The sequence below is a fragment of the Vulpes lagopus genome, chromosome X (genome assembly GCF_018345385.1).
Source record: "Vulpes lagopus strain Blue_001 chromosome X, ASM1834538v1, whole genome shotgun sequence".
In the NCBI taxonomy this organism is placed as follows: domain Eukaryota; kingdom Metazoa; phylum Chordata; class Mammalia; order Carnivora; family Canidae; genus Vulpes; species Vulpes lagopus.
In genome coordinates, this window is record NC_054848.1 from 51,964,116 (window position 1) to 51,990,182 (window position 26,067).

At 39.9% G+C, this 26,067-nt stretch overlaps 1 protein-coding gene across 4 annotated transcripts in view; it reads right to left on the reverse strand.

The window, feature by feature from the left end:
* Positions 1-20,267: 20,267 nt before the first annotated feature.
* Positions 20,268-26,067, reverse strand: part of OPHN1 (oligophrenin 1) — a 555,959-nt gene continuing 550,159 nt past the window's right edge. For 3 of the 4 annotated variants that reach the window (XM_041741146.1, XM_041741142.1, XM_041741143.1), the window contains 2 exons: positions 25,280-25,321; positions 20,268-24,228 (listed from right to left, as the gene is read on the reverse strand). In XM_041741146.1, the coding sequence (XP_041597080.1) occupies positions 25,288-25,321 (34 nt within the window). In that variant the 3' untranslated portion in view covers positions 20,268-24,228; positions 25,280-25,287. The remainder of the gene's footprint in view (positions 24,229-25,279; positions 25,322-26,067) is intronic. The other variant, XM_041741144.1, reaches the window with a different exon arrangement.

Genomic DNA, 26,067 nt, shown 5'->3' on the forward strand with positions numbered 1-26,067 from the left:
AGTTTTTATATAGCCTATGCATGATTACTTTCTCAAATATGTGCTCTGCAAATATTTGCTCCCATGTCTGTAGCTAGTATCTTTACCATCTTAGCAGGGTTTTGGCAGATTATAAACATTTTAATTTTAATTTTAGTAAAGTAATAATTTTTCAAATTTTAGTTTTATGGGTCATGCTATTGGTATCATACTTAAGGAAAGTTCACCAAGTCCTACATAATCATTATTTGCTCCTATGGTTTTTCTCAGCAAGTATTACAGATTTATATTTCACATTTAAATTGTGATTTGAGAATGAAATCAGACTACTTTTTGTACTATACACAAAAATAAACTCAAAATGGATTAAGGAACTAAATTTGAGAACTGAAACTATAAAAATTCTAGAAGAGTTCACAGGCAATAATTTCCATAACATTGGCCATAACAATTGTTTGTTTATTGTCTAGATATGTCTATTGAGGCAAGAACAACAAAAGCAAAAATAAAACTACTGGCACTTCATCAGATAAAAAGCTGTGCAGCAAAGAAAACAATCAACAAACTAAAAGGCAACCTACAGAATAGGAGAAGATGTTTGCAAATGACATATTTGATAAAGGGTTAGCATCCAAAATATGTAAAGAACTTATAAAACTCAATACCCCAAATATGAATAATCCAATTTAAAAAAGGACAGAAGACATAAATAGACATTTTTTTTCCAAAGAAGACATCCATATAGCCAACAGACCCATGAAGATGCTCAACATCATTTATCATCAGGGAAACACAAATCAAATCTACAATGAGATATTACCCCACACCTGTCAGAATGCCTAAAATCAACAACACAAGAAACAAGAGGTGTAGGTTAGGATGTGGAGGATGGGAAGCCCTCTTGCTCTGTTGGTGGGAATGCAAACTGGTGCAGGAACTCTGGAAAATATTATGGAAGTGCCTCAAAAAGTTAAAAATAGAACTACCCTATGAATCAGCAATTGAACCGGTAGGTATTTACCCAAGGAATACAAAAATACTAAATCAAAGGGATACATGCACTTCAATGGTCATACCAACACTATATCTAATAGTCAAATTAGGGAAGTAGCCCAAATGTCCATCAATAGATGAATGGATAAAGAATTGCATATAAAATATAATTGCACCTGACGGGATGAGCACTAGGTGTTATTCTATATGTTGACAAATTGAACACCAATAAAAAATAAATTTATTTTAAAAAAATAAAATATAACATAATTGCAATGGGATATAATTCAGCCATAAAAAAAATGAAATCTTGCCATATGCAACAGCATAGATGGATTTGGAGAGTATAATGCTAAAAACCATTTGGTTTTACTTATATTTGGAACTTAAGAAACAAAGCAGATGAATAAAAGAAAAAAAAGAGGGAAACACACTCAAAAAAAAGACTCTTAACTATAGAGAACAAATGGTTACCAGAGGGGAGTTCGTTAGGGAGATGGGTTAAGTAAGTGAAAGTGATTAAGGGTACATTTATCATTTTTAAAAATATTTTATTTATTTGATCATGAGGGACAAAGAGAGAGAGAGAGAGAGTGAGTGAGAGAGAGAGGGGCAGAGACATAGGCGGAGGGAGAAGAAGGCTCCACGCAGGGAGCCCAATGTGGGACTTGATCCCAGGACCCCAGGATCACACCCTGAGCTGAAGCCAGATGCACTCAATCACTGAGCCACCCAGGCATCCCAAGGGTACATTTGTCTTGATGAGCACCGAGCGATATATGGAATTGCTGAATCACTCTATTGTACATCTGAAACTAATATAACACTGTATGTTAACTACACTGGAATTAAAATGAAATAAATATAAATATAAAATAGGGCGGGACAACATGGTGGAAGAGTAGGGTCCCCAAGTCACCTGTCCCCACCAAATTACCTAGATAACCTTCAAATCATCCTGAAAACCTATAAATTCGGCTTGAAATTTAAAGAGAGAACAGCTGGAATGCTACAGTGAGAGGAGTTCACGCTTCTATCAAGGTAGGAAGAAGGGGGGGAGGAGGAGAAATAAAGAAACAAAAGGCATCCAAGAGGGAGGGGCCCCGCAAGGAGCTGGGCTAAGGCGAGTGCCCCCAGGACAGGAGAGCCCCAGGAAAGCCCCGTCCCGGAGAAGCAGGGGCTTCACCAATCTTCGCGGACAGAAAGGCGCTCGCAGGGAGTTGGAGCAGGATCCCAGGAGGCGCGGGGATGCCCTCAGGCCCCCTGGGACACTAACAGGCACCTGCGCCCCAGGGAGAGCGTGCCACACCCCACCGCCGAGCTCCCTAAAGGGCTGCAGCCTGTGCACGGATGGACATGGAACAGCTAGGAGGGGCTCCGGCGGCGGCTCCCCGCGGAGGGGGCTGCGCGGCCGGGAGCACGAATCCAACAGCGCGGGCCCGGGAGCACAGGGCAATGGGGACACAGCCCAGGATCTGGTGCTCCCCACGGGAAAGGCAAAAGCCAGGAGAGCCCAGGACAGCAAGGACACTACTGCCGCCAGGCGGCCAGGCGGCTCGGAGCTGTGTAGATCAGCAGCCCCGCCCCCGGAGCATCCAGGCCCCTGCAGACTGGGAGCTCCATAGTTACTGCAGGAGCTGAATCCAGCTGCTACTGTTGTTGTTCCTCCTGGGGCCTCACAGGATAAACAAGCCCCACTGAGCCTCACAGTAGCCTCACCTGATAAACAGACTAAACAACTTTCACTGAGCCCTACACCAGGCTGGGGGCTGAGCAGCTCCCCCCAAGTGCTAACACCTGAAAATCAGCACAGCAGGCCCCTCCCACAGAAGACCAGCTAGACCAACAGGGTGAAAACAAATTATTAACCAAGCAGCACTTGAAAGTTCCAGGGGAAGTCGAGGTATTTACAGTATACAGAATCAGAGGATACTCCCCCTTGTTTTTTGTTTTCTTTATTTCTCTTTGCTCCCCCCCTTTTTTCTTTTCTTCTCTCTTTTTTCCTTCTTATTTTTTTCTTTTTCTTATTCTTTTCTTCTTTCTCTTCTCTCCCTTTCCCTTTTCCCAATACAACTTGTTTTTGACCACTCTGCACTGAGCAAAAACACTACAAAAAAAAAAAAAAACCTCACCTCAAAAGAAAGAATCAGAAACAGTCCTCTCTCCCACAGAGTTACAAAATCTGGATTACGATTCAATGTCAGAAAGCCAATTCAGAAGCACTATTATACAGCTACTGGTGGCTCTAGAAAAAAGCATAAAGGAGTCAGAGACTTCATGCCTGCAGAATTTAGATCCAATCAGGCAGAAATTAAAAATCAATTGAATGAGATGCAACCCAAACTAGAGGTCCTAACGATGAGGGTTAATGAGGTAGAAGAACGAGTGAGTGACATAGAAGACAAGTTGATGGCAAAGAGGGAAACTGAGGAAAAAAGAGAAAAATAAATAAAAGATCATGAGGATAGAATAAGGGAAATAAATGACAGCCTGAGGAAGAAAAATCTATGTTTAATTGGGGGTACCCGAGGGCACCGAAAGGGACAGAGGTCCAGAATATGTATTTGAACAAATCATAGCTGAAAGCTTTCCTAATCTGGAAAGGGAAAGAGGCATTCAGATCCAGAAAATAGAGAGACCCCCCCCAAAAAATCAATAAAAACCGTTCAACACCTCGACATTTAATACTGAAGCTTGCAAATTCCAAAGATAAAGAGAAGATTCTTAAAGCAGCAAGAGACAAGAAATCCCTGACTTTTATGGGGAGAAATATTAGATTAACAGCAGACCACTCCACAGAGACCTGGCAGGCCAGAAAAGGCTGGCAGGATATATTCAGGGTCCTAAATGAGAAGAACATGCAGCCAAGAATACTTTATCCAACATTGGCTCTCATTCAGAATAGAAGGAGAGATAAAGAGCTTCCAAGATAGGCAAAAACTGAAAGAATATGCTACCACCAAACCAGCTCTGCAAGAAATTTTAAGGGGGACTCTTAAAATTCCTCTTTAAGAGGAAGTCCAATGGAACAATCCACAAAAACAGGGACTGAATAGGTATCATGATGACAATAAACTCATATCTTTCAATAGTAACTCTGAACATGAATGGGCTTAGTGACCCCATTAAAAGGCACAGGGTTTCAGACAGGATAAAAAAGCAGAACCCATCTATTTGCTGTCTACAAGAGACTCATTTTAGACAGAAGGACACGTACAGCCTGAAAATAAAAGGTTGGAGAACCATGTACCATTCAAATGATCCTCAAAAGAAAGCAGGGGTAGCCTTCCTCATATCAGATAAACTAAAGTTTATCCCGAAGACTATAGTGAGAGATGAAGAGGGACACTATATCATGCTTAATGGATCTATCCAAGAAGAGGACTTAACAATCCTCAGTCTATATGCCCTGAATGTGGGAGCTGCCAAAGATATCAATCAATTAATAACCAAAGTTAAGACATACTTAGATAATAATACACTAATACTTGGTGACTTCAATCTAGCTCTTTCTACACTCGATAGGTCTTCTAAGCACAACATCCCCCCCCCCCAAAAAAAAGAGCTTTAAATAATACACTAGACCGGATGGATTTCACAGATATCTACAGAACTTTACATCCAAACGCAACTCAATACACATTCTTCTCAAGTGCACATGGAACTTTCTCCAGAACAGACCACATACTGGGTCACAAATCAGGTCTTAACCGATACCAAAAGATTGAGATTGTCACCTGTGTATTCTCAGACCATAATGCCTTGAAATTAGAACTAAATCACAACAAGAAGTTTGGAAGGATTTCAGACACGTGGAGGTTAAGGACCATCCTGCTCAAAGATGAAAGGGTCAACCAGGAAATTAGGGAAGAATTAAAAATGTTCATGGAAACGAATGAGAATGAAGATGCAACCAATCAAAATCTTTGGGATAGAGCAAAAGCAGTCCTGAGGGGGAAATACATTGCAATACAAGCATCTATCCAAAAACTGGAAAGAACTCAAATGCAAAAGCTACCCTTGCACATAAAGGAGCTGCAGAAAAAACAGCAAATAGATCCTACACCCAACAGAAGAAGAGAGTTAATAAATACTGGAGCAGAACTCAATGAAATACAGACCAGAAGAACTGTGGAACAGATCAACAAAACCAAGAGTAGGTTCTTTGAAAGAATTAATAAGAAGGATAAACCATTAGCCAGACTAATGAAGAGAGAAAAGACTCAAATTAATAAAATCATGAAAGAGAAAGGAGAGATCACCACCAACACCAAGGAAATAAAAACGATTTTAAAAATTTATGAGCAGCAATATGCCAATAAATTAGGCAATGTAGAAGAAATGGACACATTTCTGTAAAACCACAAAGTACCACAACTGGAACAGGAAGAAATAGAAAAACTGAGCAGGCCGATAACCAGGGAGGAGATTGAAGCAATCATCAAAAACCTCCCAAGACACAAAAGTCCAGGGCCAGATGGCTTCCCAGGGGAATCCTATCAAACGTTTAAAGAAGAAACCATACCTATTTTACTAAAGCTGTTCGGAAAGATAGAAAGATATGGAATGCTTCCAAACTCGATCTATGAGGCCAGCATCACCTTAATTCCAAAACCAAAGACCCCACCAAAAAGTAGAAGTAGAGACAAATATTCCTGATGAACACAGATGCAACAATTCTCAGCAAGATACTAGCTAATACGGGCAGCACAGGTAGCTCAGCGATTTAGTGTCACCTTCAGCCCAGGGTGTGATCCTGGAGACCTGGGATCGAGTCCTTCTTCGGGCTCCCTGCATGGAGCCTGCTTCTCCCTCTGCCTGTGTCTCTGCCTCTGTCTGTCAGTCTGTCTCTCTCTCTGTGTGTCTCTCATGAATAAATAAAGAAATCTAAAAAAAAAAAAAAGATACTAGCCAATAGGATCCAACAAAACATTAAGAAGATTATTCACCATGACCAAGTGGGATTTATCCCTGGGATGCAAGGTTGGTTCAATAATTGTAAAGCAATCACTGTGATTGATCATATCAGCAAGAGAAAAAACAAGAACCATATGATCTTCTCATTAGATGCAGAGAAAGCATTTGACAAAATACAGCATCCATTCCTGATCAAAACTCTTCAGAGTGTTGGGATAGAGGGAACATTCCTCAGCATCTTAAAAGCCATCTACGAAAAGCCCACAGCAAATATCATTCTCAATGGGGAAGCACTGGGAGCCTTTCCCCTAAGATCAGGAACAAGACAGGGATGTCCACTCTCACCACTGCTATTCAACATAGTACTAGAAGTCCTAGCCTCAGCAATAAGGCAACAAAAAGAAATAAAAGGCATTCAAATTGGCAAAGAAGAAGTCAAACTCTCCCTCTTTGCAGATGACATGATACTCTACAGAGAAAACCCAAAAGACTCCACCCCAAGATTGCTAGAACTCATACAGCAATTTGGCAGTGTGGCAGGATACAAAATCAATGCCCAGAAGTCAGTGGCATTTCTATATACTAACAATGAGACTGAAGAAAGAGAAATGAAGGAGTCAATCCCATTTACTATTGCACCCAAAAGCAGAAGATACCTAGGAATAAACCTAACCAAAGAGGTAAAGGATGTATACCCTAAAAACTACAGAAAACTTCTGAAAGAAATTGGGGAAGACACAAAGAGATGGAAAAATAATCCATACTCATGGATTGGCAGAATTAATATTGTGAAAATGTCAGTGTTACCCAGGGAATTTACACTTTTAATGCAATCCCTATCAAAATACCATGGACTTTCTTCAGAGAGTTAGAACAAATTATTTTAAGATTTGTGTGGAATCAGAAAAGACCCCGAATAGCCAGGGGAATTTTAAAAAAGAAAACCATATCTGGGGGCAGGTTGTACGACAAAGCTGTGGTCATCAAGACAGTGTGGTACTGGCACAAAAACAGACACATAGATCAATGGAAAAGAATAGAGAACCCAGAAATGGACCCTGAACTTTATGGTCAACTAATATTCGATAAAGGAGGAAAGACTATCCATTGGAAGAAAGACAGTCTCTTCAATAAGTGGTGCTGGGAAAATTGGACATCCACATGCAGAAGAATGAAACTAGACCACTCCCTTTCACCATACACAAAGATAAGCTCACAATGGATGAAAGATCTAAATGTGAGACAAGATTCCATCAAAATCCTAGAGGAGAACACAGGCAACACCCTTTTTGAACTCAGCCACAGTAACTTCTTGCAAGATACATCCACTAGGGCAAAAGAAACAAAAGCAAAAATGAACTATTGGGACTTCATCAAGATAAGAAGCTTTTGCACAGCAAAGGATACAGTCAACAAAACTAAAAGACAACCTACATAATGGAAGAAGATATTTGCAAATGACGCATCAGAGAAAGGGCTAGTTCCCAGGATCTATAAAGAACTTATTAAACTCAACAGCAAAGAAACAAACAATCCAATCATGAAATGGGCAAAAGACATGAAGAGAAATCTCACAGAGGAAGACATAGACATGGGCAACATGCACATGAGAAAATGCTCTGCATCACTTGCCATCAGAGAAATATAAATCAAAACCACAATGAGATACCACCTCATGCCAGTGAGAATGGGAAAATTAACAGGGCAGGAAACCACAAATGTTGGAGAGGATGTGGAGAAAAGGGAACCCTCTTCCACTGTTGGTGGGAATGTGAAATGGTGCGGGCACTCTGGAAAACTGTGTGGAGGTTCCTCAAAGAGTTAAAAATAGACCTGCCCTACGACCCAGCAATTGCACTGTTGGGGATTTACCCCAAAGATTCAGATGCAATGAAACGCCGGGACACCTGCACCCCGATGTTTATAGCAGCAATGTCGACAATAGCCAAACTGTGGAAGGAGCCTCAGAGTCCATCGAAAGATGAATGGATAAAGAAGATGTGGTTTATGTATACAATGGAATATCACTTAGCCATTAGAAACGACAAATACCCACCATTTGCTTCAATGTGGATGGAACTGGAGGGTATTATGTTGAGTGAAGTAAGTCAATCGGAGAAGGACAAACAGTGTATGTTCTCATTCATTTGGGGAATATAAGTAATAGTGAAAGGGAATATAAGGGAAGGGAGAAGAAATGTGTGGGAAAAATCAGAAAGGGAGACAGAACATAGAGACTCCTAACTCTGGGAAACGAGCTAGGGGTGCTGGAAGGAGGGGTGGGGGTGAGTGGGTGACGGGTACTGAGGGGGGCACTTGAGGGGATGAGCACTGGGTGTTATTCTGTATGTTGGTAAATTGAACACCAATAAAAAATAAATTTATTAAAAAAAAAACAGTGGTTTTGAATAACATATTGAACCACATGCACCTGAAAGTTATATTCAAAGCATTTAATCTATGAACAACAGGTACACATTATTTTTTTCTTTTTTTTCTTTTTTTAAGATTTTATTTATTCATTCATGATACACTGAAAGAGAGAGAGAAGGGGGGGGGAGAGAGAGAGAGAGAGAGAGGTAGAAGCAGGCTCCATGCAGAGAGCCCAACGTGGGACTCGATCCAGGGACTCCTGAATCATGCCCTGGGCTGAAGGCAGGCACTAAACCACTGAGCCATCCAGGGATCCCCTACACATTCTTTTCACGTGCACATGGAACACTGTCCAGAATAGATCATGTTAGGAGACAAAACCAGTGTCGTAAGTACAAAAAAAGAGGAAAACATATTATACATCTTTTCCAACCACAACAATAGGAAACCAGAAATCAACCACAAGAAAAAAATATGGAGAGAACATAAATGCATGGAGATAAATAATATGCCACTAAACAATATTTGGATCAGCCACAAAATATGCTTTTATTTATTTTAATTTTTATTTATGATAGTCACACACACACAGAGAGAGAGAGAGAGAGAGAGAGAGAGAGAGAGAGAGGCAGAGGGAGAAGCAGGCTCCATGCACCGGGAGCCCAATGTGGGATTCGATCCCGGGTCTCCAGGATCGCGCCCTGGGCCAAATGTAGGCGCTAAACCACTGGGCCACCCAGGGATCCCTGGATCAGGCACAAAATAAAGGAAATATAAAATTCATGAAGACATATGAAAATGAAAACACTGTGGTCCAAAAATTTTCTAGAAACATATGAAGTATCAAGACTGAAACAGGAAGAAATAGAAAATCTGAACAGACACATAACTAATAAGGAAATTGAAGCATTAACCAAAAGTCTCCCCTCACCAAAAAAAAAAAAAAACAACAACAACAACAACAACAACAACAAAAAAAAAACAAACAAGAGTCCAGGACCAGATGGTCTCCCAGTTGAATACTACCAAATATTTAAAGAAGAGTCAATATTTATTCTTCTGAAGTTGCTTCCAAAAATAGAAATGGAAGGAAAACTTGCAAATTCATTCTATGAGGCCAGTATTAGTTTGATCCCCAAATCAAAAAAGACCCCACAGTAAAGGAGAATTATAGACCAATATCCCTGATGAACATGGATGCAAAAATTCATACCAAGATACTAGCTAATAGGATCCAACATGATCAAGTGGGACTTATTGCTGGGCAGCAAGGGTGGATCAACATCTACAAATCAATCAGTATGATACACCACATTAATAAAAGAAAGGATAAGAACCATATGATCCTCTCAATTGATGTGGAAAATGTATCTGACAAAATACAGCATCCTTTCTTAATTAAAACTCTCTGCAGTGTAGGGATAGAGGGAACATACCTCAATATCTAAGCCATATATGAAAGACCCACAGTGAATATCATGTTCAACAGGAAAAAAAATTGAGATATTTTCCCCTAAGGTCAGGAACACAACAGAGATATCCACTCTCACCACTGTTGTTCAACATAGTACTGGAATTCCTAGCCTGATCAATCAGACAATAAAAAAAAAAAGAAATTAAAGGCATCTAAATCAGTAAAGAAACAGTTAAGCCTTCACTCTTCACAAATGACATGATATTCTATGTTGAAAACCCGAAAGAATATACCCCAAAATTGCTAGAACTCACAGAAATTCAGCAAAGTGGTAGGACATAAGATCAATGTACCGAAGTCAGTTGCATTTCTATACACTAGCAATGAGGCAGAGGAAAGAGAAATCAAGGATTTGATCCTGTTTACAAATGCACCAAAACCCATAAAATATCTAGGAATAAACCTAACCAAAAAGGTAAAGGATCTGTACTCTGAAAACTATAGAACAGTTGTGAAAGAAATTGAGAAATAAACAAGGAAATGAAAAAAACTCCCACGCTCCTGGAATGGAAGAAAAAATACTGTAAAATGTCTGTGCTGCCCAAAGCAATATACACATTCAATTCAATCCCTATCAAAACATCATCAAAATTTTTGACAGAGCTAAAACAAATAATCCTAAAATTTTTATGGAACCAGAAAAGACCCTGGATAGCTAAAGAAATGTTGAAAAATACAACCAAATCTGGTGGCATCACAATGCTGGACTTCAAGCTATATTACAAAGCTGTGACCATCAAGACAGCATGGTACTGACACAAAAACAGACATATAGATCAATGGAACACAAGAGAAAACCCTGGAATGGACCCTCAACTCTATGGTCAACTAATTTTTGACAAAGCAGGAAAGGGTATTAATTTTTCAATTGAAGTTTGATTTGCCAACATATAGTATAATACCCAGTGCTCTTTCCATCAAGTGCCCTCTTCAGTGCCTGTCACCACCCAGTTACCCCATCCCCCTGCCCGCCTCCCCTTCCACTACCCTTTGTTCATTTCCCAGAGTTTTGTCATGTTTTGTCACCCTCTCTAATTTTTCCCACGCATTTTCCCTCCTTTCCCTTATAATCCTTCTCACTATTTTTTATATTCCTTGTATGAGTGAAACCATATGATGACTGTCCTTTTCCAATTGACTTACTTCACTCACCATAATACCCCAGCTCCATCTATGTTGAAGCAAATGGTGAGTATTTATCCTTTCTAATGGCTGAGTAATTTTCCATTGTATATAAGGAAAGGATATTCAATGGAACAAAGACAGTCTCTTCAACAAATGGTGTTGGGAAAATTGGACAGCCACATGCCAAAGTATGAAACTGGACCATTCTCTAACATACACAAAATAAACTCAAAATAGATGAAAGACCTAATGCAAGACAGGAATCCAATGCGAGAGAGAGGAACACAAGCAGCAATCTCTTTGACCTTGGCTACATCAACTTTTTGATAGACATGTCTTTAAAGACAGGGGAACCAAAGGCAAAAATGAACTATTGGGACTTCATCAAGATAAAAAGCTTTATGCTGAGTGAAGTAAGTCAATCGGAGAAGGACAGACATTATGTGGTTTCATTCATACAGGGAATATAAAAAATAGTGAAAGGTATTAAAGGGGAAAGGAGAGAAAATGAGTGGGAAATATAGAGGGTGACAGAACATGAGAGACTCCTAACTCTGGGAAACATACAAGGGGTAGTGGAAGGGGACATGGGTAGGGGGACGGGGTGACTGAGAGGGGCACTTGATGGGATGAGCACTGGGTGTTATACTATATGTTGGCAAATCGAACCCCAATAAAAAATAAACAAAAAAAGAAAAGATAAAAAGCTTTTGCACAACAAAGGAAACAACTGACAAAACTAAAAGACAACCTATGGAATGGGAGAAAATATTTGCAAATGTCTTATCAGAGAAAGGGCTAGTATCCCAGATATATAAAGAACTTATCAAACTCAACACCCAAAACCCACAAAATCTAGTCAAGAAATGGTCAGAAGACGTCAATAGACATTTCTCCAAAGAAGACATACAAATGGTCCACAGATACATGAAAAAATGATCAACATCACTTGGCATCAGGGAAATACAAATCACAACCACAATGATACCACCTCATAGCAGTCAGAATGGCTAAAATTAACAACCCAGGAAACAACAAATGTTGGTAAAGATGTGGAGAAAAGGAAATCCTCTCGCACTGTTGGTTGGAATGCAAACTGGTATAGCTACTGTGGAAGACATTATGGAGGTTTCTCAAATAGTTAATAATAGAGCTACCGTTTGACCCAGCAAATGTTCTACTAGATTTATCCAAAGGATACAAAGTGATTCAAAGGTACACATGTACCCTAATGTTTATAGCACCAATGTCCACAATAGCCAAAATATGGAAAGTGCCCAGATGTTCATCGATAGATGGATGAAGAGGTAGTACACACACACACACACACACACACACACACACACACAATGGAATATTACTCAGCCATTAAAGGAGTGAAATCTTGGGACACCTGGGTGGCTCAGCAATTGAGCATCTGCCTTTGGCTCAGGACATTATCCTGAAGTCTGAGATTGAGTCTCGCATCAGGTTCCTTGCAGGGAGCCTGCTTCTCACTCTGCCTATGTCTCTGCCTCTGTGTGTGTGTGTGTGTGTGTGTGTGTGTGTGTGTGTGTGTGTGTCTCATGAATAAATAAATAAAATCTTAAAAAATGAATGAAATCTTGCCATTTGCAACACCATGAATGGAACTAGAGGGTATTATGCTAAGCAAAATAAGTCAGAGAAAAACAAATATATGATTTCACTTACATGTGGAATTTAAGAAACAAAACAGATGAACATAGCAAAAGGAAAGGAAAGTTAAAGAAGATGAAATCAGAGAGGGAGACAAAGCATAAAACATAGTTAACTATAGGAAACAAACTGAGGGTTGCCGTGGGGGACCCACGATGTTGGATGGGGTAAACTGGGTGATGGGCATTAAGGAGGACAGTTGATGTAATATGGGTGTTAAATGCAACTGGGTGTTATATGCAACTGATTAATCACTAAACTCTACCTCTGAACCTAATACTCTGTATGTTAATTAATTTGGCAAATCGAACTCCAATAAAAATATACAAAAAATAAAGAATAAAAGAATATATTGTATATATGCACAATGGAATATTATTCAGCCATAAAAAACAAAATCTTGCCATTTGTAATGACATGGATGGAGTAGAGAGTACTGTGCTAAGTGAATTATGTCAGTCAGAGGAAAACAAACATGATAATTTCACTCATACGTGGAATTTAAGAAACAAAATAAATTAACAAAGGCAAAAAGTAAGAGAGAGAAAAACCAAGAAAGAATTCTTAACTATTGAGCACAAACTGCTGATTATGAGAGGGAAGGTGGGGGTGGGTAGGTGAAATGGGTGTTGGGGATTAAGGATTATACTTGTGATGAGCATTGGGTGGTGCATGGAATTGTTGAATTATTCTATTATATACACCTGAAACTAATATCACACTGTATGTTAACTATATTTGAGTTAAAAAAAAAGACTTGGAAAAAAATCTTGTAGAGCTTCAGTTTCTACATATCTCAAATAACTCTCCCAGAGTTTTTATGAAAAATAAATAAGAAATGTAGCATATAAGAGCCTACTAGAGGGCCTTTACCTCTTCCATTGCTTAATTATTTCTCGTAGTTACCAGTCAGCATTGTAAAGCTTTCAGGGCTTCAAAAATATAAGTGAATACTCTAAGTTCAAATCCCTTCCTTCTCTCTAACTTAGCTTCCATAGTTCCTTTTCCCCTTAGAACAATGTAGTCCTTGGTATGTAGAATAATCTTCTAGTCCTTAGATCGATCTGAGGCACACTCATTAATGTCTCAGTTCATTCCATGATTATTTCACCTCCTTTGCACTTCTGGGCTTCTTTCCAGGGCTATAGAATGCAGTTGTGATGGTTACATCTAAGGGTGACACTCACCTTCCAATCAGAGATTTGTTTCCTTATTAAATTTTTCTGGCAGATGGCCATGATGTGTCTTGAGCAATGGGTGTTTTTCTAATTCAAACAAAGCCTACATATTAACTAGAGGTAGTCCTGGGCACCTGGGTGGCTCTGTCTGTTGTTGTCTGCCTTCTGCTCAGGTCATGATCCTGGGGTCCTGGGATCAAGCCCTGCATTGGGCTCCTTGCTCAGGAGGGAGTCTGCTTGAGGATTCTCTCTCTCGCTCCTTCTCTTCCTTACCCTGCTTATGCTCTCTCTCACTCTCTCAAATAAATAAATAACATCTAAAAAAATAAACTAGAGGTAGTCCTGTACTTCCTTATCCCCAACTTGCTTCAGGCACTGGATGTATACTTAACTACTTCCCCTTTCCCCACGCTTTGTAGCACCATATTGAGAAGTTTCTTTTCCATATGGTGGTTCAACTGAGTTTTGGGGGCCCTCTGTTTAAAAAAAAAGTTTTCAGGAATGAAAATATGCCATCATTTTACAGGCTAACGACTCCCATGGGTCTCCATTTCTTTCCGGGCTTCTACCATTTGATCTCTATGTGATTTTGTGCAAATAACGATTTTTCTGGATCCCAGTTTCTTTATCTGTTAAATGGGACTAAAATGAGTTATTGGAGAGGCTCAAATGAAATAATGTACATACAGTGTATGTAAAGTGCCTGCCAGGTGGTAGTACTATTTTTTCACCCATTTACCACTCTTTTATGCCAGATCTCCTGGGAAGACCCAAGGATTCAGACCCCTCCCACTTCATTCTTGGCACATGATAGATACTCCACAATGTTTATTTCCTTCTCTTTGTCTCAGAGGACACCCAACTCAGTTGTGGGCTGTATTTCAACTCCCAATGACCTGAATTCTAAAATCACAAGTTATGCAAAAGTTCTGGATCTGATTCTCATAACCTATATATTTGTGGTCAGGGCCAAGCCCTTTTCTCCCTTTGTCACAGTGGGACTGGCTTGGCTATTTGGCTGACCATGCTTCTTTCCCAGAGCTCTTCAAATTTATTTAAAGTCTCTTTAGACTCATTTCCTAACACATTTTGTGATGTCTTTTTTTAAAAAAATTTTTTTAAATTTATTTATGATAGTCACAGAGAGAGAGAGAGAGAGGCAGAGACACAGGCTGAGGAAGAAGCAGGCTCCATGCACCGGGAGCCTGATGTGGGATTCTATCCCGGGTCTCCAGGATCGTGCCCTGGGCCAAAGGCAGGCACCAAACCGTTGCACCACCCAGGGATCCCCATTTTGTGATGTCTTATTCATTACAGGGAAAATAATGTGATATTTTGCTGGACATAAATACACTCTGGAGAGACAAGAGCCCAGAATTAATTTATGATTAAGTGTGAAATCAACCAGTAGCAAGATAGGGCTTCTTTCTATATCTACTGTAGGACTTGTTCACCCTTTTATTGAGTGCTTTTGAGGAAGTACCATAAGTACAATTGTAATGACAGTAGAATTAAAAAAAATGTAGGAGGAAGGAAGACTAAAGGAAAATAAGGGAGAGTGGGAAAGGATATCTCCTCCCCAAAATAGCCTAGGGGGTGCTCAAAAAACGTGGAGGTACACCAGCCACATCACCAGAAGCTTAAGTCTCATAGGAAGAAAAAGCATCTCTCAGACATCAAAGCATAGGAATCTCCCAGACCTGACTGTTGGCAATTGCACAGGGCAGAGTATTTGGTACTGTTTAGGGCATGAAACTCCTGTATGAGAGAACAGGTATTGGGGGGAACTGAGCTAGTTATGGGAACAATGTACATAGGGTCGTAGGGGTCAAGATGGCTACTTACAAGACCAAATGATATAATACATTCCAACCAAACAGGTTACACTGCATTGAAGAATCTAAGAATCAAGTGGCAGATAATATTTGGGAAGATCTTAAATGACAGCATGTTCTGCCAGCTCTGAATGAGTATAGGGAAAATTCTATTCCTGGATAGCAACTGAGGTGGTGGCTGCTACCACACCACAACCACCACCACTGCTACTTCTACAACTATGGCTGGTTAATATTAATTGAGCATTTATTAAGGGCCAACCACAGTTATTAGGGTAAGATAACTTACCCATGGTGATTGAGGCATGAATATAGATAATAGTGTTTTAAATTCCTTCCACAGGAATTATAGGTCAGGGTCTGATCTGCAATGGCTAGCAAAGAAGACACAGGGACTAACAGAGGAAATCAGTCTTTATTGATTCCTTGTAGATGTTAGCCCCATAAGAGAGACAGAAATCTGAGTCCTGGAGGATGATAGTAGGGGTGGAGAAAAGGTGAGCAATAGTTTGGACTGAGGTTGTTCATACCCTACATACCTCATATCGTAATGGCTCTTGGAACTACAATTAGGTTGGTAGCATCATGGGACCTAGATGGGAGTAGCTAAGGAAGCAGAAACCAGAGGAGTAAATTCAGTTCTGATAATACTTGTATAAATTCAGTTCTCACAGGCTTGCCAAGGGCTGGGAAAGGGCCAGCATAGAGAAGACCACTGCCTTGCTTTGTTCTCTGGGACCAGGAAAGCCCTCTTGTTTGCAGGCTTAATTATAGGTACTTTTTTGGGGGCATTCTGAGGGCTTGGGCCTTCCAGAAATAGGCTTCACAGAGTCAGAGAAAGTTTACAACTTCAATGAACACCAAAACAGGGAGATCTCTTATCTCATTCAGAGGCTACCAAGTGTAAATTCTGCTCTGGAGAGAACATTCCTGGGCCCAACCCATAGTGACCCTGACATTCACATGGACTGACAGTTTCCTTTTCTTCCAGCCTCTGAGAAAAGATTGCGCACCTTTACTTTGCAGTCTAGTGGCTTCATAAAACCCATTAAATCTAAATTTAACATACTCTTTCAGAAAGTTCAGCTGTGTTTACTTAGGTTCCCAGAATTCCAGGCCACTGAGGGCAAACTTTGAGAATCACAGGTGCAAGGGACTTTTAAATCAACTTGGCCTCAATGTCTCCTTTAGGAGAATTTTCTCTGTCTGGTGGAAGCCACAGTGCATTAGCCACAGAGGAATCCACCATTTCCTGGCTCTGAGTACTTGGGCAAATGATATAACCATTCTGTGCCTCAGTTTTCTCATCTATAAAATGGAGCTATTACCACTACTTACCTCATAGAAATATCAGGAAAAATTCAATAAACCCGTTCAAAAGCACATAGAGACACATTTGGCATATGGTATCTTCTATTTAAGTGTTAGTACTCCTGGTTAAGTACAGGGAGTACATATCTCATCTTGGGCCTTTGGAGGAAGCTGCTTCCTCCCATCCTAGATAGAATGAGACTAGTTAAGGAATTGGTCACCAGCATCAAGGTGCCATCTAGGAATACCATCAGCCTGCAAAGAGTCCCCCATTGCACTCCAGCTACCACTGCCCAATTGTGTTTGAGTGAATTTGAGAGATGGGAGAAGTTGAACAGCATCAGAGTTTCAAACTTCTCATGTAAGTGGGTGGCAAATGGTAGTTTCTTCTTCCCCAGGATAAAGATCTTGACAACCATGTGTCTTTACACTGAAAGGCAGGGCTTCTGTAGGTAGCTGCTTCATCAATATTAAAGAAAGTTATGACTCCCAAGAGTATTTCATGTCCTAATCTGCAGAGCTGTAATTATATGGAAAAGAGATGTTAAAATGTGATTAAGGTTACTACTGATTTTAAAATAGGGAGACTATGCTGGATTATCTGTGTGGGCCCAATGAAATCACTCCAATAAAAGAGTAAGCACTTTACAGCAGAGGGAAAAGAGAAAGTCAGAGAGATGAAAAAGGGGAAGCAGAGGATTTGACATTAGCTTGAATATGGAGTGGGGCACATGTCAAAAAACCCGATGACCTTAGTCATACAACAACAAGGAACTGAATTCTGACAATAACCAGTGAGCTTGGAAGAAGATTCTGAGCCCTGAATGACAACCACAACCCCATTTGATATCTTGATTTTAGTTCAGTGAGACCCTAAGAAGAGAATCCAGCCACATTATGCTGAATGTGTGACCTAAAGAAACTGTGAGAGAATAAATGGATGATGTTTTAAGCTGCTAAATTTGTCATAGCAGTAACAGAAAACTAACACAATGCTCTGGGTCTCAATTTGTATGTCTGTGAAATGGGGGCAAAATGCCTTGTCTTGCTTACCTTTTGGGCTGTTATGAAGACAAAATGATGGATCCAAGAGGGCTCTGAAGTTTCAAGTTATAAAACTGTTATGATATTCTCCAACAGGGAAAAAAGTCCATCTGTTTTGAAGCAATTGGATTGAAGCAATTAAAAGCTTAGAGCTGACATTTCCCAGAAGTGCTAAGGGTTTGGAGGGTTGCTTCTCCTCTCTTAGAGAAGCTGCATAGTATAGATGCAATCAGAAAACCTAGGTCCAGCTTTATTTTATTTTCTACTTGCATATCCTTAGTCATGTGTCACCTCTCTGAGCCTCAATAAAATGAGGGTAACCATCTCTGGTCTGCCTAGATGATATGGTTGTGTGAGGCTTGACTAAAGCAATGACTGTAAACATGTAATGGGGACAAAGTACCAGGATGGGAGGTCTATTAGTCCTCTCCAGTGTGTACTCTGCTGCTGGCAGCAGATATGATTGGGTAAACTAGTCACCCAAAGAAAGTAGCATTGAACTCTTAGCACCTGTTTTCTGCCATTATCTCTGGTATGTGGCCTTAGACAAGTCCCGTCTCCTCTCTGGGTCTTTTTCCATTTTAAGAGGTTATAGTATAGTCTATGGTCTTCAGCTAAAAGGCATCAGAATCACCTGGAGAGATGAATGGCAAATGGGGGATAAGTAGTTCTCTTCTTTTTATATGCCCCTCCTACCCCCAATAGACTATCACCTAAAAGCTCAAGTCAGAGCAGTTTATTAAATCATGCAAAGTAAGTCCTATTTAGGATATAGGAATTGAATCCCAAGTTATGTGGTTTCAAGCAACTGATTCTCAGATTTAAAATTTTCCTAGCCAATTTCAAGCTGATTAACAAGAATCATGCCCCTCCTAGTTCCTTGCAGTTCCCATTAATATTGCTTTGTCATGACTGTGAGATTTCCTCCCAGAATCCCCCTTATGCAAACTGAAGATCCTGAACTAGGGCCAGAGAAAACCTTGTGGATTTATCTACGTTTTAGTTAAATGTAATCTGTAACAAAACCCATAGCTGAGAATAACAGAATGTCAAAATCTAAATGGAATTTTGAGACTATCCTGTTTAAAAACAATTTGAGGCCTAGAGAGAGGGATGTACTTGGTAAGCATTAAAGAAAATCTGTGACAGAGGCAAATCTGGACCCCTAGGGCTTCTGAAAGGAGTTCTTTCCACTGCTGCATGTTGCCTTTCCACTGTCTTTAGTGGTCAGAGATTTGAAAATCTTTCCTTGGGTGGGTTTTACCACTTTTTGAAGTGGAGAAACTTCATTTATATGTCATCAAAGTACAAGGCCATTTACAAAGCACTGTAAGAAGGGGGCAGCTATGGATACCATCTTTATAAACATTCTCAACATAACCAAATTGGCCTTTTCCAGCACTTTGGGTCTTTGCCTCACTAAAAGGTCTTCTTCCTCAACCTGCTTTTTTGTCTCAAATGCCTTGTATCAGTGCTTCTCAATCTTTAATGTGCATAGAAATATAGAAATCTTATTAAAATAAACGTTCTGGGGGCACCTGGGTGGTTCAGTGGTTGAACATCTGCCTTCAGCTCAGGTCCTGGGGTCCTGGGATCCAGTCCTGCATCAGGCTCCCTGCAGGGAACCTGCTTCTCCCTCTGCCTATGTCTCCGCCTCACTCTATGTGTCTCTCATGAATGAATAAATAAAATCTTTAAAATAAAATAAAATAAAAAGTTCTGATTACAAATGTCTGTGGTGGTGCTCAAGAATCTGCTTCTAACAAGCTCCCAGGTAATGATGATACTGAGGGGGATGGACCACATTTGTAGTAGTAAGACTTGTAGATATTGTTTCCATCAGTCTCATTTCCAAGTGTCTTCTCTATGTACCATCAGGATTTCTTTACTACTAAGGGGTAGTATGAAGTATTAGAAACAGTAAGGCCTCTGTAGCTCCCAGTCCCAGATTTTTATCAATCCTTCACTGTATGATCTTGAGCAAAGCCATTTCTCATTTCCCTGAAACTTAATTTTCTAAATCTGTAAAATGGGGCTCTTACCAATCATGCAGTGATGTTGTGAGGCCTGAGAGAATGACAAGGGTTTATGCAAAGTAGACTGTAGATTGAGAATCCTGGTTATAAAAAGATTCTGTGCTTGAGTTTCCTTAGAATTGAAAAATATGACATGAGCAGTGCATGGCAGCTACATCATCATGTCTAATATGCTCAAAGATTGTTTCCATGAAAAAAAAAACTGCAGCTGGATATATGCAACTGATGAATCACTAAATTCTACCCTGGAAACTTATAATACACTATATATTAACTAACTTGAATTTAAATATAACTTTAAAAAAGTGCAGATGGAGGCCATCAATACTGGACAGTCTGCATATTTTATTGAAAGTCACACGAATGGGCCCCAGGATATCTTTGTCTGATGTCACATAGGTATTTCACATAGGCAGTCTTTCTAGCATCTGTTAATGTCCTTGGTATCAAGTGCTTCATTTCCCTATGAAAATGAAGGCTTTTCTTCATCAAAAACATCCCTTCAAGGTATCTTGTTTGCTTCTCTCTATCTTGTTTGTATCTTTTAAATGTTCCTGAAGGGTTTTGGGCTTGCAGTGTGTCAAGGCCATTTGCTTGCAGTTACATTAAAACTATTATCATTGATCTACATTCTTTTGAAAGCATTTTTTTTCTGGTAACAGAGATACAATTTCCTCTACTACTTTATTCTAATTATTACATAATCAAGGAACATCTAGAAAAGGGATGGATACTTCCCTTTGAAAACCAGTTATTTTAGAAATACTAAAGTATTTCTATGTGATTCTGTTTTGTTACTGAAGTTGGATGCTGAGTTTTATACTCCCACCCTGTGGCTAGACAACCTCTCCACTTTTTTAAAGCAAAAACTTCAATAATATTTCTTATTCTAAATCATCTCTAACTTTTGTTATCACCACAGAAAACCTTGTAAGGATTTGACCCCAAGCATTAAGTACCAAAGAGGTACCAATACCTTTTTTCCCTTCTCAAACGGTATGTGTGGACGCCTTCAGTTTCTTGGACTGAAAATACACATACTACAACCTTGGTAATGTACATAGACACATATGAGGATCTTTTTTTCTTTGAAAAATAGCTAAGCCAAAGACCTAGTAACTGCTAACTAAAAAAATAAACTCTTCATTTCACAAGGTAAAACTGAAGGATTCTTTTTAAAACATTACCAAATGGGTATATAGATGAGGAGAAAGCCTAACTCAGAAATTTCTTCCAGTCCAGTTTTTTTTCCTCTCTAAACTAGACCTGCAACCTCTACTTCCCTTCAAATGTTTGCTTTTTAATATTTTATTAGAAAAAGTCAGAGTCATCCAGTTCCAGTAATGTACCCTCCGTGTGACTAAGGGAAAACAGCATGGGGTAGAGTCAGAGAGGCCTAGATTCTAATCACAGTCCTGTTATTTACTTTATGTATGACCTTGAGCCAGTTACTTTAGCCTCCTGGGCCATAGTTCTTTTATCTGTAAAATGAGGGAATAGCATATACCTGCATGATTGATGTAAGAACAAAGATTATGTATATGAAGCACTTAGAACTTAATACGTGCTTAGTAAGTGTTACCACTGTCAGTTCAAGGTTTACAATTCATCCATTGCCAGTTTCTCTAACCTGCTGGTCAAGGTAATTTCCTATAGTTGCACTCTTCAATAGTTCACCTACAGTTCACCTCATTCTCATAGCCTCTTCTGAATGACTATTCCATCCGTCAAGCCTGGGCCAAGTCAGTCTCATTCCATGACAATGTGCCTCACCATAGAAGCTTCTGCTCTTTAAATTAGAGTGCAAAGTAGTGCAGGGAAGGCACTAAATTTCATTTTGGGGCATTCTTTGGGTATACCCCAGGGCAGGGGCAGAGCTATCCAGCTACTGTTTCCTAGTCTCAGCCAGTTAGGTGGTCCCAACTTTCTAGGCCAGGCTTTTGAAAACACATAGCAATCTCATGGTCACATTTCTGGGACACCTATTTAACTGGGACTGCAGTGGCTTTCTCTAGTTCTCAATAATCTTTCAATATTTGTAGTGGTGATTGTGGTACCCTCCCCACCACCACCAAGAAAACAGGAGTGAAATGATATTTCTACTATCTTCAAATATACTGAAGTCCCATTGGCCACTGCTTCTGTGGCCAAAATCTACACATCCACTTGCTTTAGTTAGTTATCTAATGGGGCAGAGCAAGCAGAGAGGCCACAGCCCTAAGAACAGGGCTCAAGAAACACTTTCTGGGTGAGGCTGGCAGTCTCACAGCAATTTCCTTTTAGGGGTGGTGGTCGAGTAGAATGGTGGTCACTTGGCTCTCTTGCTCCTGGTTCTGATTAACTTGTCCTTTGATACTGGGTAGAACTGAGAGAGTTCTATGTTGCCACCTGGGCATGTCTTTATTGGAAATAGCATCAAGTTTCCACTCAATTACTTCCATAAAGGCTCTCAGTGTGTTTAGCCTACATGATACTAATTCACCAATGAATCATGTTGAGTTCAGTCTTAAGAGTGGCTATCACCCTTCAGTAATACTGTCTCAAAGGCATCTCAGAGTTGGTTTGGGCATATCTGCATTCTCTCTCCCTTCCCCTTCCTCCATCTCCCTCTCCTTTCTTTTCGCATGTCTATGCTGCTCTGTCAGGTCCATAGTCAGGGTCTTGCTAGAAGGATCCAAGTAGGAAAGTTCTTTTTCTTATATGTGGCTACACTATAATGACACAGACCCTAAAGACAGGTTATGGCCCAAACACCTGCATGGAAACACAAGCAGTGACACTTTCTCCAGCAGCTTCCCACCAACAAATAAGAATCAGAAATACCTACTTAGATTTCTGAATAACTATACCAGTTGTGCTTTAGACTGAGATTGCAAATGGAACACCAGCTTATATCTGAAAATTTTCCACTTGATGACAAATATGTGGAGCTCAAAAATAAGGGTAAAAGCCAAACATTCAAAATGATGACCACTAAAGCCATCAATCATAAGGCCCCTTGTTAGATAAGTGTTATATAATGGAAAGAAACTTGTATAAGAGCCCAGGGACCTAGGAACTTTTTGAGACATGGCTGATACCTTGCTCTGCCTCAGTTTATCCAATAATAAACGAGGAAGTTAGGCTAAGTAAGTTTGGAAGGCCCTTCCAATCAAATACTTTATGGGTTCTAAAGAGTCTTTTATCTTAAGTGCTGTGGTTCTTAACCTTTATTGGGTAACAGGCCCATTTGAAATTCAGTTGAATGTTATGGACCATCTCCCCAGAAAAGGCACAATGTCATGGAATTCTGCATACTATTTCAGAAGCTTCATGGAGTTTCTGAATCCACAGACACTGGGTTAAGAGTTGCTTCTCAAAGAATTTAAAAGAGTTTATCTCCAGAAGGCAAACATGAAGCAACAGTGCCAGGTGTCTGGCCTCAATCCATCTTAACAATTTTCCCAGTATTTGACCCAAAAATGGAACTTCTACAGGACAAATGCAGTCTGCCCTTTTTAAAGAACTGTTTTCAGCTTTTGTTTCTATCTTGATTGCTTAGAAATGAAGCTGTCAGGAAACAAAATAGAAGGAAAAATAATTCAAACAGACCTAGGCTTCAACATGCAAAATATTCTTTGCAGATTTGTCATACATGGTTGTATGCAAAAATAAAAAGGCCGCTTTCCTGAGTTCACATGAAGAAGTTGTGGTTGGCATCATCCATGATGTCTGGCCCAATAGGAGCAGACAGGTTCTTGCCAATATACTGCAGTGCCAGAGCTCCAACCTGGTACCAGAGTCATTACCCTCAGTAAGAGACATGTTAAGATTCTCCAATGTTTGGCAAACATTCCTACTCTTCAACTTCCAAGGCAAGCAATGGTCCCAACTCAAGTAGCTCTTACTTCAGGGTAAGATCTCTGAGATCAGTCTTTAGTCTCAAATCTTTCAGAGTTTGATGGTCTTTTGAGGAGACAGGAAATTCAGAGTACAGTTGAAAACTAAGCTCCTTTCTTCAACTCAGGTCAGTAGATAGCTTGGTTTCTGCAGTCTGGCTTGAGGAAGTTCAGACATTCACAATCATATAGGAGCCAAAATAGACCTTCTGAGGAAATGAAGACAGAATACATGAGAAATAAACCTGTGTCTAAGACATGTGCCCCTTATTTTATAGCATCCTAGAGCCTGAAGGTGCAGGGCCAGGAAGGAGCTGCTCTCTTCAGCACAAAATGTCTCAGCACAGAAGAGTTTGAAGACCCTTCCAGAACCTGTGAAGGGTCCCTTGAGGCCAAGGATTTTAAAACCTGAAAAGAAAAGAAGAGAGTAGGTAATTAGCTAGAACTAGTCAAGTACTTAACAGCCACTGAGCAGTAAGGCCTTTCTTGGTAGGTAGCTAATCATATAATTGGTAGATAATCTTCTGAGTAATAGAGGCTAGCTAGGAAAAGGCCCTTACAACAACTCAGATCCCATGAAACAGGCCTAAGATTGTGCTATAATCAGGGCTAGAAACTGTGCATTTGACCTCAACTCTAAGCCCCCAAAAGACCTATGGAACTCTGAGGACTGGCAGTGATAAGAAGAAAAGGAAGGCTAGGGAACAAATGGAAAGCTCTTCTTCAGATACCAATCTCATTTACATTTATATTGGTCCATGTCATGCCACCAATCTGATAGCCAAACAATTAGAACTCCTAGGTAGAGAAAAAAAATTCCATGATCTCCGTGGCTTCTGTGACCTTAGCAAGTTAACATCTCCTCTGAACCTCAGTTCCTTTATATGCTAAGTTAAAATACATATTATCCTCCTTATTCTGGCATTTGAAATGGAACAAATGAAATAACTGAAGTGAAAGTACTTTGCATTAAACAAATATAAAGGACTAAGGATAAAGGTTCAGGGGTAAGACTTGAATAGTGATTTGGTCTGCAGGTGTGAAGTCCCTACATGATACTGAAGTAGACTCATGGTACTTCTTATAACGCCAAAAGAGAAGTTACCAATTTTCTTATAGACCCAAAGGATGTCAGAATTAGAAGGTTCCAAACTTTTAGTTTTATAGATTGGGAAATTGAGGCTAAGAGAACAAAATGTACTTGCCACAAATGTCACAGTCTAGGATTCTGAGTGAACTTTATCCAAAGGCAACTTGTAAAACTACACTGTAATTTAGTTGGGGGAAAAAGAAAGGAAAGAGGAGGGAGACTTAAAAAAATAGGGAACCTCAGAATTGGAAGGCAGTAAGTTTAAGGGTCACATAATTATAGGCTACCCCTGGACCTACAAGATATTTTAATCCTCAAAAGCTCAGATCCCATAAAGAAGGCTTACATGTAATAGTGGAGACTACATACCAGAGGCCTCAACTCTCATCTCCAGGAAGTCTGCCTTGAGAACTGTGGGTAAAGGAGGAAAAATATTTCACTAAGATTCTAGAAATCAGAACTGGAAAGGCAAAGCAAAGGTTTGGTGACCCTTTCAGGCCAGTGCCAAAGAGTCCACTTGAAAAATGGGAAGTGATTCCATCCACGTGTTTCAAAATATCTAGATCTATGCTTATTAGTTGGGCTGCCTCTCTGGCAGATTTAGAAAGCCCAGTAACTGAGATACAAAGAGGTCTCTCAGGTGTCCAAACAATCCTTTGAGTGTTAGACTATGGGAGGGTAGTGGAGCCCAGAGAAACTGGCCCAAAGACTATATTCTGTGATTGTCTCTGATAGGGGGGAAAGGCAAGGTGGAAGGGCAAATACCATGCAAAACATCAATCATCCTTTGTCTAGAAGACCAAACCAGCTTTCTTCAACCTCTTGATTTAGTAATACTAAATTAGCCTTGTCTGGGAAGAGCTGGAGGGAAGAGACAATCCTAAAGAATGAAGCCCTAGTGTTGCCAGAACATCCCAGAAATTAGCTGGCTAGGGCTATTTGTGTACTATTGTTTTTCACTTCTTTCCTAAGTCTATTTACACATACTTCCTGAGATATCTTATTCCCATTCATGGTTTAAATCACCACCAAAAACTGAGAACCCACCAAAGGGACACTATTCATGTTGTGGTAAATGTAAATGCCTCATGAAGTTGCACAGTGCCGGTAATCAACAGTTCTACACTTAAATCTCTGTGGGTTTAACTGCAACTATT